The sequence below is a fragment of the Tachysurus fulvidraco genome, chromosome 5 (genome assembly GCF_022655615.1).
Source record: "Tachysurus fulvidraco isolate hzauxx_2018 chromosome 5, HZAU_PFXX_2.0, whole genome shotgun sequence".
Classification (NCBI taxonomy): Eukaryota; Metazoa; Chordata; class Actinopteri; order Siluriformes; family Bagridae; genus Tachysurus; species Tachysurus fulvidraco.
In genome coordinates this window covers 21,984,321-21,996,216 of record NC_062522.1, presented here as the reverse complement: position 1 = coordinate 21,996,216, position 11,896 = coordinate 21,984,321, and the positions used below count along the sequence as shown (strand labels likewise).

The 11,896-nt window shown below is 36.8% G+C and overlaps 1 protein-coding gene across 3 annotated transcripts; it reads right to left on the bottom strand.

Annotated features, from left to right (window-relative positions):
* Positions 1-211: 211 nt before the first annotated feature.
* On the bottom strand, positions 212-11,825 carry mst1 (macrophage stimulating 1). 3 transcript variants are annotated; one of them, XM_027147167.2, is made up of 18 exons: positions 11,667-11,825; positions 10,077-10,215; positions 8,137-8,252; positions 7,933-8,047; positions 7,689-7,825; positions 7,342-7,462; positions 6,957-7,075; positions 5,719-5,890; positions 5,198-5,328; positions 4,874-4,976; positions 4,095-4,231; positions 3,115-3,147; positions 2,882-2,996; positions 2,734-2,811; positions 2,463-2,612; positions 2,252-2,358; positions 1,991-2,130; positions 212-1,724 (listed from the first exon to the last, which is right to left on the bottom strand). In XM_027147167.2, exons 1-18 carry the CDS (start codon positions 11,719-11,721, stop codon positions 1,563-1,565), a joined length of 2,130 nt encoding a protein of 709 aa, XP_027002968.1. In that variant the 5' UTR covers positions 11,722-11,825; the 3' UTR covers positions 212-1,562. The 3 variants fall into 3 exon arrangements, with proteins under 3 accessions (XP_027002968.1, XP_027002969.1, XP_027002970.1); XM_027147168.2 differs by having other exon boundaries at positions 2,463-2,609; XM_027147169.2 differs by having other exon boundaries at positions 3,115-3,144.
* Between the last annotated feature and the right edge of the window lie 71 nt (positions 11,826-11,896).

Sequence of the window (11,896 nt, the reverse complement as noted above, 5' to 3'; positions counted from 1 at the left end):
GTTATCTAAGCTTATCTTATTGGCTTTGAAGTGCAGTTTTGAAAATATCAAGAAGAAAATAATGTGGTATATATCCACACTTTCTGAGGTGGTTTCATCACAGTTATTTTACAATAAAACTTACTGTATAAAGAGAATATTCACAAATTTCTTACGTACAATGTTACCAACAGTTGCAAATAAAGTGCAAAAAAATAGATATAGAAAAGAATGAAAACTGAAGCTTTTTTTTATTAAGATAACTTTAGCAGTTGCTGCAACAAAAGCTACAAAGTGAAGTGTTCCTGAAATTTCTCAGGACTATTTTTAAAGGTTACGAAATAAAGGATAAATAAGTTTTGGCAAGTGAAAATCTACTTTACAGATGTATGTTTAGATGAGCAGATAAGCATGACTTATACAGCATATACAGTTCTCTGCAAAAGTATTAGAACAACACGATTTATTGGTGATTAATTATTTGTGTTTTGCTATACACTGAAGACATTTGGGTTTTACGAGATGCATCTGAGATGATAGATCGGTATTTCAGATTAATTTCCTGATATTTACATATACTGTAGTTGTGTTAAACAATTTAGAACATGGCATCATTTGTTTAAACCCCATTTTTCAAGTCCTCAAAGATATTAGAACATATAAAACACTGGTTTATTATACAACACTGGAGCTGTATATGGGAGAAAAGCAAAACATTTACAAGCTAAGAAAAAGAGAAAATCAATCAGAGGTATTACACAAGTATTGGGCATAGCCAGTACAATAGTTTGGTGTGTACTGAAAAAGAAAAAACTCACTGATTAACACAAAATTTGCAAAACATACAAGCTTATCAGTCAAGCCCAGTGTAGATATCGTCATGTCTTGGGATTGCATGGCTGCTTCTGGAACAGACTCACTAATCTTTATTGATGATGTAACTCATGATAACAGCAGACTGAATTCAGAACTTTACAGAAACATTGAGTCTGCCAATCTACAGAGAAATGCATCCAACCCAAAAGTAGAAGGAGCTCCATCATGCAGCAGGAAAGTGATCCAAAACACAATACAGGACTTCATCAGGGGGAAAAATTATAAGGTTTTAGACTGTCAATTACCAGACCTTAACCCAATTGAGCAACATTTCAACTCATAAGGAGGAGTTGAAAGGAGAAACGTCACAAAACAAACAACCAATACTTTTTGAAGACACCATGTTGTCAGTTGTTTAACACATCTAGATGTAAATATTAGGAAATGAAAGCTGAAAATATGATCTGTAATCTCATATTCATCTTTGAGCTCAAACCCAAATGTATTCAGTGTATTGCAAAAATAATAGCATTGCCTTTGTTGTTCCAATACATGGATATAAGTACATTCATAAAAATATTTAGTAAAATAAACTTGAGTATAACTTGTATAGCAGACATTTAATACTCATATAATAATTTCTTCTTTCTGAAGATTACATGTAATGTTGAATTGACTTGAGTTGAGCAGAGACGATATCCTTTTCCGGCTGTTTGCAAATGCTAACACTGAATAAACTGTAACGCAGGATGAGTGATTAGTGCCAGCTATGCCATCTCCATGACTTTCTTGATCCAGTCTACATACATTGATACACGGATAAAGATATTGGGTTGGCCTAGGTGGCCACAGCGACGCATAGGGATGATGACTCCCTCTAAGACCCAGCAGTCACTGTTCTCACAAGCCAGAGGGCCTCCATAGTCTTTCTGTTTAAGAGAAAAACAGAGAGAGAGAGAGAGAGAGAGAGAGAGAGAGTCAGATCTTTCACACACTCCATTTGGAATGTAATGTAAATCAACATTTAAAAAAGAAACGTGTTTATATGTAGGTTCTTTTTTTTGCAGAAGATATCTTTAATGACTCTGTTATTTTTACGACTTGGTCTGTACCAGAAAGAAAAAAAATGTCGATTCAGTGACATAATTAATTTTAGTAGTATATAATTAACTATATACTAGTTTACAAAATTTACCTCACAAGCTCCCACTCCACCATAAAAAGACGTAGTGCACATTTCGTTCTGTTTCACACGCCCTTTGAAGTATTTGTTACATTCGCTGTTGCTCTGCACTTGCATCCGAGCAACATTTAGCACTGTTTCATCCCCTGTTCCTAAAATACATATAGAGATATAGAAATGAGATTAAGAAAGAAAAGTCGACATAAAAAGATTGAAGCTAAAAATGTACTTAGAAATCTATGGAAGATCTGGAAAGATCGTTTTGTGATACACCTTTGGTTTCCCCCCAACCAGCAATCTCACAGGTAGTTCCGTCTGGAACGATGTAGCGCTCAGGCGGAAGACATATTTGAGACACACGTTCATTAAACTCTGCAGGACTAAGAGAACAAACAGAGAAAGTAACAGAGAGAGGCATGTAAGAAAAGCATGTTTAGGATTAGTTTGTCTATTAGGTGTCAAAACTCATAATCCTGAACAGTACGTTTCTAGCTGTAGCAGGACTAGATGCGACTCTGAAGGTCCACAGACAATTTTGTTCAGAGCAATTGACTGTGTGCCGGGTTCTCCTTCCTTTGGCTGCTGGAACACGGTGCCCATGATTGCAGTATAACCTGTGAGGTCCACATAACTGCTAACACACACATACACATGGACACATGCACAAATTCATACAAATGATTATTTCCATAATCATTGTGTTAGTTATAATTCAAATGTGTTGTGTCCCTGGAAAAACAATGGTAGACACTCACCATGAGGAGAAACACTGCTTAGTGCTAATCACCCATTTTGAGTTCACCAGTGATCCTCCACAAAAATGCTTTCCTTTCCTGTCCAAAAAGAGAGAGAGTAAGCTAATGTAAAAATGAAGGAGGTAAGAGAGTGAGGAAATTGACAAACCTGTCTCTTAGGCTGATTGTCCATGGAGAATTTCCTGGCGTGCCACCAACGATCCTCAGCTTGCTTCTCGCCATCCGGTCATCACGCTTCCCACATTCATTAAACACTACACCCTCTGTCAATATGTAGACAAACATCAGAACACATAAACAATGCCATCCACTGGGAATGGTTGTTTTTACAAATTGTATATGCAGCATACCCCCCCCCCCCCCAAGGAAACAGCAATTTACCGGGTGGCGTTATGATAGGTGGATCCTCCCCTGCTGCACAAACAAAGAGAAGACATTACTTAACAAAATACCGAGCACTAAATATGTGTGTGAAACATTCTGGTAATTCAGAGCCATTACTAATCAAACCAGAGCTATTAATATTTAACTTCAAGACTAAATGATATGATACATGGGCTAGTAAATCAAAGAAAAGCTGTTATTGTCTGATATCTGTAATTTTGTTATAGAAAAACAAGCCCATTCTGTATATACGCTTTCGCTGCATATTCGCTTATAACTTGCGACTGGTTTGAAAACTAAGCATTTTATTCCATTTTTTTTAAATACGGAGAAAAACGTTGAACTTAACTGATGGTTAATGCCAGCTGAATGACTTTATGATAAGATTGAAGTACACAGCATTGTTATAGGACTGAGTTACAGAGTTAAGACAGGTATTTTCATAGCAATTGAATACATAGGTATGATTTCACCAGACCCTAATCGAGTCTCTCTGATTGTGATTGTGATTATAATGTGGTATAATGATTCTGGCTCCCCGGTGCCTCTAGGTGGAGAGTGATCTCAAGCGGCTTGGACTAAAAACTAAAAAGGTTTTTGAGAAATGGGAACAGAGCTCCACAGAGACTGAATCAAGACAGGAGATTTTTCAACAATCTGTCTATATTTGATGATTATTTTTCATAATCAGTTGGCTTAGATATTGGTTATATTATAGTACCATATAATATTTATAACTGTGCATTGTTTTTAAACTCAAAGCAGCTTCACCTGAGCTTTTTAAGCACTTAAATCGACTAAATTATGCAAGCACGCTGTTGGCTTAATAGACTCTAGATAAGATTTGAAAAAAACAAAACAAAAAAAAACCTAAGCATTATTAAACGGGTGAGATGAAAACAAAGATTGTCCTGCTCAAAACTGAGTGATAGACTAAATGACAAAAAAATAAAAAATAAAAAATCAAGACTATTTACCACACTGCTTAATCGCACAGTAATCAAATTCAGTTTTGGGGTCGGTAGTGTAGCACCAGGGTCCGTGCAGATCTGCATCTGGGTTCCTGCAGTAGTTCTCTGTCAGATTGGCCTCTGGATGTGTCCTTGGGTTAATCCTGCATCCATACAAGAAGAATACAATCCACATAGATAAAAACAGCAAAAAGTCAGATCTCAGCCACTATGAATGGGAGCGGAACTTCACAGATTATTATACCATTTATTCTTAATGTACAAAATGAGTTTTCTGTTCTCATTTTTCTAAATATTTATAATTAAATAAGCCTGACTTGCTAAATGCTAAGCTATAGCATGTGCAATCCCAAATCTTGTCTCTTTACAAGCTTTTACTAGATCTCTACATTTTAAATCGATCCTACATAAATGAGATTAAGTTTAGCTGTTGATTTATATTACTTCAAATTGCACTGTTAGAAAGAGTTAAGAAATGTATATACATATCATTACAGATTATCATTTAAGATTGTATCATTTAGCATTCATCTGCTTATATAGTCTGAAAGTTTAAAAACTCACTATGAGCATCTGAAAACCTTCAACTCTGCTACATGTGTATCTAATAAATCACCAAGTTTTGGTGAGGTGCACGATCCCTTCCTAAAACAGTACCCTGACATGGGGCAAAAGCTAGCAGGGTGTTACCTCACTAAAGAGTCAATGGTATTTTTCCCCCTAGTTTTTGTTTAATTTGGTTCTGGTAAATGAATGACTTGATGGTTTTGTGTTGTTGTTCTTACTTATTTTTATGTGGTGTGTTAACACTCCAGTTCTGACAAAGGATACCCTTCCGTGTTTTGCGAACAGTTCCTCTGTAATTTTTTCCGTTTCCGTTATAGCAATCTGGGAAAAAGGAATCAATGTCCATGGATATTTGTCAATGGGGAGCACTACAGTATCTCTGAATATGACATAAAAATGGGAAAAAACTTAAAGTAACACTTCACAGAGCTAATTGCTAATTAGGTGACTGAGTCTTGCCAACTTTCTTTCACTATGTACTGTAAAACACCCATGACATTTTTGGTGAAGTATTCCTTTAAGATTCTAAGCTGATAAAACACCTTCAGCCTCAATGTCATCAGCACAGCGTTTGATCTGTAAACAGAGGGCCGTCCTCATCTCAGCCCTGGATGTGAAGCACCAGGGAGCCTCAGAACCATCTGGGTTACGGCAGTAGTTTTCTTCCAGTCCCCTGTTACAAGACAAATAGCCAGGACAGGAAATCTTAACTCAGGAAGCTGCTCCGAATATTAATATTAGATTCAACTTTCTCTTCCTACTTAAGTTTTTTATACTACTGCACCAGATGTTATTCTACATCCAGTCATTTTCACCCTGATATTGAACCTTAATCTAAGCTTTTGATGTTTTTAACCCTCGAGAAATCTGAGTGCAAATAAGACACAAAGAATATAATCAAAGCTAATTACTTTACTAAGAGTAATGTAGAGCTAGTGTCCATGATATAATCCTATTATCTGTGTATTATATAGTTATGAATGTTTATCATTGTTAAATCTATTTGTTAAGCATTTTTCCATTTTCAACATTAGAAAAAAAAATCAGTTAACAGTTCACCTACTTGCACTCATAAGTGTGTGGGTAAAATGGGTGCTCATGGGGGAACTGTGCATCCCAGCGCTGACACGGGATGCCTGAAGTCGTCTCGTTCACTTTGCCTCTGTAATCCTCCCCACGGCCCCGAAAGCACTTTGTGGTGTAGCTGGAGCGGGAATGCCGTTTTTGAATCTCCGCTGCAAAAGTTATTTGGGGCAGAGGGCGAGACAGTGTGATTGGGGGGTGGTGAGAAATTATAGTCATCTGCTAAGGGGTATAAAGAAATATAGAATCAGGGAAATGAAGTCACTGAAATATGCAATAATTGTTGAGTCAGAGAGAAAAAAGTTTAAACACTTTGCTAGGGCTTGGAGAACCATCTGTAATAAGTTTGTCTGTGTTTTTGCCCTGTTTCTGTCTGCTGTCTTGCCCTGCTGTTAATTGTTGGCCCCGTCCACTCATTTGTTACCATGGACACTAATTGCACTCAATCTCTTCCCCAGATGTTTTGTCTTTGTCTCTGATTGTCTCCGCTTTGTGATTGGTTCCTGTTTACTACATCTACTCTGTTTGTTCACTTCCCTGGTGTCATTGTTGGTATGTGGTGTGTTCATGTCCATGTTCTGCTTTGTGTTGCCTTCCTGTTCATTTGTGTTTTGGATTACAACTTTAAACTGCATTTGGATCCTCACACGCCTTTGTCTCACCGTGCCTAACTGTGACACCATCCTTCATCTCCCTTTTTAATTCATCCCAGAGTTCTAAACCCAGTAAACTCGTGTTATCCTGGACAAGGCCACAGTAGAGCCAGAATCTATCCGAGAAACACAGGTGAGAAATTCATTCTGGATAGTCTAGTGCATGGCAGCGTGCACTTTTAGTGTAATCATTCCATCTACAAGCATGATTTAAGACGACCAAAAAAAAGCTCCCAGGATTTTAGAGCTATGAGGAGGCAATGAATTCCACTGCCCAAATGAATTACCCCTATGAAGATTACATAAATTATTAATAAATTATTACACATAAATTCTATTTCTAATAGAATTATAAAAACACATAAATTTGTAGGCAGAATATTGTATAGGTTTAAATAATGCTCATAATATTGAATTATGTTCATCTATCCATACTGAGAGAGTCTTGGTATATGTATCTATAATGAGGTAGTCTGTGGCATTATGTCTGTGGAAAAATGTGGATTTGTGTAATAGCCAAACTATGGTGAAGATGAAAATCTGTTGTGATTGTGTTAAGACTCACCGCACTTGCGGATGTCACAGCGCTCTCTCTCTACCTCCGGGTCAGTGGTGTAACACCAGGGCACGGGGGAAGCGTCAGGGTTCCGGCAGTAATTATCATCCAGGCTCTTGTCAGGGTATCTGGAGTCCAAAAATGGATAATCTCATGTTTCAAACCAGTGTTATCTAAACATACTATGCTTATCAATTATGTATACTGTGTATTAATTCCCTATCAAAATATAATACTACATGCACTGTAGACTCCTCTCAGGAGGTGAACTAAGTTGAAGGGAATAAATTGAAGGTATAGTGATTAGCCACAGGTGACATTGGCTAAACCTGACACAGCAGAATGAAGTATAGTGTCAAATGCTGTGTGTAGGGTGACGTGTAATATTATATACTTTTCTGGTTGGTAGATGTGTTGATGTGGATGTTGCTGGTCCCATCTCTGGCATTCTCTTCCACTCACTGTGCGATCAACCTGACCCCTGTAGTCCTCTCCATTACAGGTGATACACACCTCTTTCAGATACACACATGTACACACATTAAACTTGAGGAGAAATGGCACTGCAGCAATGTAAATCTAACACCATGACAGAAACACACTCTTTTTAAATTTGCTTCAATAATAAATTGATTACTGTATATAGCAAATAATGCATGCTGGAAAGCTCTATGTATTTTACCATTATTTTTTTTTTACTTTTTTAGTTTTAATGCCGTAATTGTGAATTGCAGACTGTACCGTCTTTACACTGTGGGATATTACAGCTTTCATATCTGCGCTCGGGGTCTGTGGTGTAGCACCAGGGTCCAATGTTGTCTCCATCTGGATTACGACAGAAATTTAGCTCCAAGCCGTTAGTGGAGGAAGGAGTATATCTGTTTCAGACATTGAAGAAAGACATCAGATGTTCTTATATTCAATTGTATTTATAAGGTGCAATCACTTTATCTCAGTACTTTGAATGTTAACTCTATTTTCCTACCTGTGATCATGAGGAAACTTTGACCACCACTGTTGACATGTCCGCCCCGTCATGGTCTTAGACACATCTCCCCGATAGTCTTCTCCATTACCGATAATGCACTTCCTGACATAAACTGGGCAGCAAAAAATACATCAGTTGCACAGGGAAGCTGGTGACATATGATATATGACTAGCATTAAATCATTACGCTGCACAGCTCACCTTTCATCTCATACAGGTCACAGTTGACGTTTCTCTTCACCTCTGCATTAACTGTGTTGCCCACCCAGGGCAAGTGCTTACAGATCACAGATGGACGAAAGACATAATTGAAAGCCCTTGAAACAACAACAACAAAAAAAAATATGTATTATGTATGGGTTCAAAGTCTGACATGGCCTATAAAAAAAATTAAAATCAAATATGGATATTTGTGTAAAAAAACTACGACAAACCAGATACTGTACTCACTAGACATTAATAGATCTTGCTAATAAATAGTGCTGATATGGTGGTTTAACAAGGGTGAGAGCGAAAAACAAATCACACAAATAACTGTATATTAAATGTATATGAGAATTCAGAGAGAGATTTTTCCATTTCACTTAAAATTTCAAAAACAATGCTAGTATATTATATAAAAACCTTGTGTTATGCGGTAGAAAAAGAAAGCAGAATGTAACATGCTAAAATTACAACTCTGTCTTAAAACATATATATTTATTGTGGATAATTCATCTTTAGTTTTGCCAAGGCAACCTAAATACCAGCCTTTAAAACATTCACTGCTGTAGCTGAGCCACACTATTGTAATGTATAGCCTGCATTCCCATAACCTCCACCATGTTACTATTGGCCTAAGTGCTTGATGCTGATGCTCTGAACACAAATTAATTTCATCGGCTATTCAGCTCAGTTTAATTGTACTTTATTTGAATAGTGCTTTTAACAACGGATCAAAGTAGATTTAAGAAATTCAGGATATAAATAATACATTTTATATTAAAAAAAATGATCCCTGCCATTATCCAGCTTCATCAGGGTCTGGGAGAACAAACCATCTTGCCATGAATACTAAAATTTGGGAAAGTTGAAACAATTGATGGAATTATGCACATAAAATGTTATGATAATAATTTGTAATTTGTTACTTTTCTTATTTAGTGTTGGGAGTGTAGCAATAATTGGTCATTGGACTTTTGGTACTCTATGACAAAGCTAGCATAATATAAATTGTTGAAAAAAAAAATATATAAAATATATATACACCAACACACTGTGTTTACAAAGTAATGGTGATCATGAAGAGGATGTATTGTAAATAAACATATTTTGCGAAAAAAGTGTTGTGTTATGTATAGAGATGTACAGGGGGAAACTGTACATTGTATTTATATCACAGGCAGATTGCAATGTCATCACTGGTGCCTGATATAAAAAACATCTGTCCCCAGTTTCACAGATCCCTTGAAATAAGCCACACTCACAAACATTATGTGATGTTTAACTCCAAATGACTCTCCGTGAAGTTACTGAATCTTTCTCACTGACTGGTTTTTACAGCAGCAGTTTCAGTTTTTTCATGCTTAGAATTAACTAGTTATCACCCATTAACTGATCACCTGAGCTGCTTGTTTAATGTTCTGCTCCTCTTCATTAGTTTGATTTGAAGGCTTTTAGTTAAACACTAAACCAGCGCATGTGTTCTCCTGTCTGTGATGGGGAGATGCAAAATGACTTTGATCATTTTCACCATTAATATCTTTAACCAACATTATTTCACCAATGGTTATATCAAATAGATTTCATTTCTTGATGGGATTTCTTGATTGTTCTGTATTTAACCGAAGAAACTGAGTTTGAAGAATTTCTTCATTACACTTTGCTATAAATGTAATAAAAAAGATTGACTTTACATAATTTTACATTTAGTCATTTCTTTTTTTTTACATAATATTTCATAATTTTATCCTTCTGTCCCAAACTATGGTTCAAGTCACTTAAAAATTTGACAAAACAGATCAAGATGCATGATCAATTTTTATTCACGGTACTGCTAAACGTAGATGATTTGACATTAAAGTCATGTATGTGTTATATGATTCCAGATAAATTATCAGTCAAAATTAAGTGAGATTTGAGAGATTGTGGGATTGTGGGACCTGCAGTCGAGGCTCTCTGAGCAGCGTTTGGCACATTCCTCCAGTGTAATGCCAGGGAGCAGAGTGACACGATCAACTTTCCGTGGTACCAGCTCTCTTCCTTCAGAACGCTGGAAATCATTTAGCGCACTGCGATGCACTGTTAACACACAACCATACAAACACAACCCATATTTTCAGAATATATATTTTCTAAAAAGCTCAATACAGAATTTTGACAAACTGCTACAACCATCCACCTGTACCACTTTTCCTACACAGTCGAGTCAAGAAGTCAAGAGATTTTTATTGTCATTTTAACTATAGAGAAATGAAACAATGTCTATCCAGGACCCTGGTGTTACACAAAGACACCGAGCTACAGTACATAAGACAACACAGAACTAAGAACTAAAAGGTCAATTAAACTATTCACATAAAGAGCATGTGTGCAACATTGTGCAGATGGTGTCATAGGGAACCTGGAGTCTATCCCAAGGGACACTTGTAAATGCGGGACACTCTGGATGGATGGACAGGTCCCAATACCTCACACACACATTCACAGACTACAGACAATTTAGAGATGCCAATCAGCCTAACAATGCATGTCTTTGGACTGGGGGAGGAACCAGAGTAAACCCCTAAAGCACTGAGAGAACATACAAGCTCTACGCAGACAAGGTGGAAGTGGGAATCAAACAATAGAACAATATCAAACAATTTGCAGTATAATATGTAGCACAAAATGATCTGAACAGAATACTTGTTCAGTACTTTTTTCCATTTCAGTTCAGTTTTTGGATTAGCAGTGACTAAATGAGCAGGTTATTCATTATTTAAATGTAAAATGTGTTTAAATGTAGACAAAACAGATTTATTTCTATTCATTCATTCATTCATTCATTCATCCATCAATTTTGATGTGCCAAGCAAATGACTGAAATCACAAACCATATTCACTGTATTAACTGCGATTTATTCATATTTTCCCAGATATGTCTGTTTAACCAATCATTAGTGAAAACACTCACGGTTACAAAAAAAAAAGTTTTGACATTTATAGTTAACGTAACCGTTTTATTGAACAGTTAATAGTCAGGAAAATGAAAAATGACCTCCAAATACATTACATTTCAGTCAGCTTAAGATGTACTCCCAGGACTAATTTGACAGTGTATTGGGATTCCCTGTGACAGAATGGCTGAAGAAATCATCCACATAAAAGGGGCTTAGATACACATAACCTTTGGATCTGCAAACTTTACTTTTGTAACTGACCAGTGCCAAGGCATCATTTAGTCGTCAACATACACACACACACACACACACACACACACACACACACACACACACACACACACACACACAGACACACAAACACACACACTTTTCAGTAAATATCATCCTACTGTATTTTCTGATTGTTCATCCAACACACTTAAAAATAAACACAGCATGAAAGGGACATTACTTCTAGCTGAATATGTTCCAGATGTTTATGATCTAAGTCACATTTTCTCGTTAATTAATCCAAAGTCAGAGACCTGAGACAGAAGAACTACAATTTACAAATAAATGACATCGATTTACATCTAAAAAATGACTTACCTTGAACGGCATCTCTGCAAAACGCCAGAATTAGGAAAAACAAAAACAGGCTCATGATTTATGGATCAGTTTATTGCGTTTCCGTGTCTCTAGGAAAGAATCGGTGGGACTTTGGTTAGTGCGATTTGATCTCCTGAGTGTGTGCGCGAGCGCGCTGGGGTATGGGGGCAGATTGGGTGAAGAGGAGGGGGCTGAGTCTGTGTGTGTGTAGTGTGTGTACTGAGCATCAA

What these genes read in the sequence shown, in the direction of transcription:
- mst1 (XM_027147167.2), bottom strand. Translation starts at nt 11,721, where the DNA reads ATGAGCCTGTTTTTGTTTTTCCTAATTCTGGCGTTTTGCAGAGATGCC. An exon ending in TTGCAGAGATGCCGTTCAAG is followed by an intron (nt 10,216 to 11,666) that starts GTAAGTCATTTT and finishes GTGTGTTAACAG; the next exon opens with TGCATCGCAGTGCGCTAAAT. An exon ending in AAGTTTCCTCATGATCACAG is followed by an intron (nt 7,826 to 7,932) that starts GTAGGAAAATAG and finishes TGTCTGAAACAG; the next exon opens with ATATACTCCTTCCTCCACTA.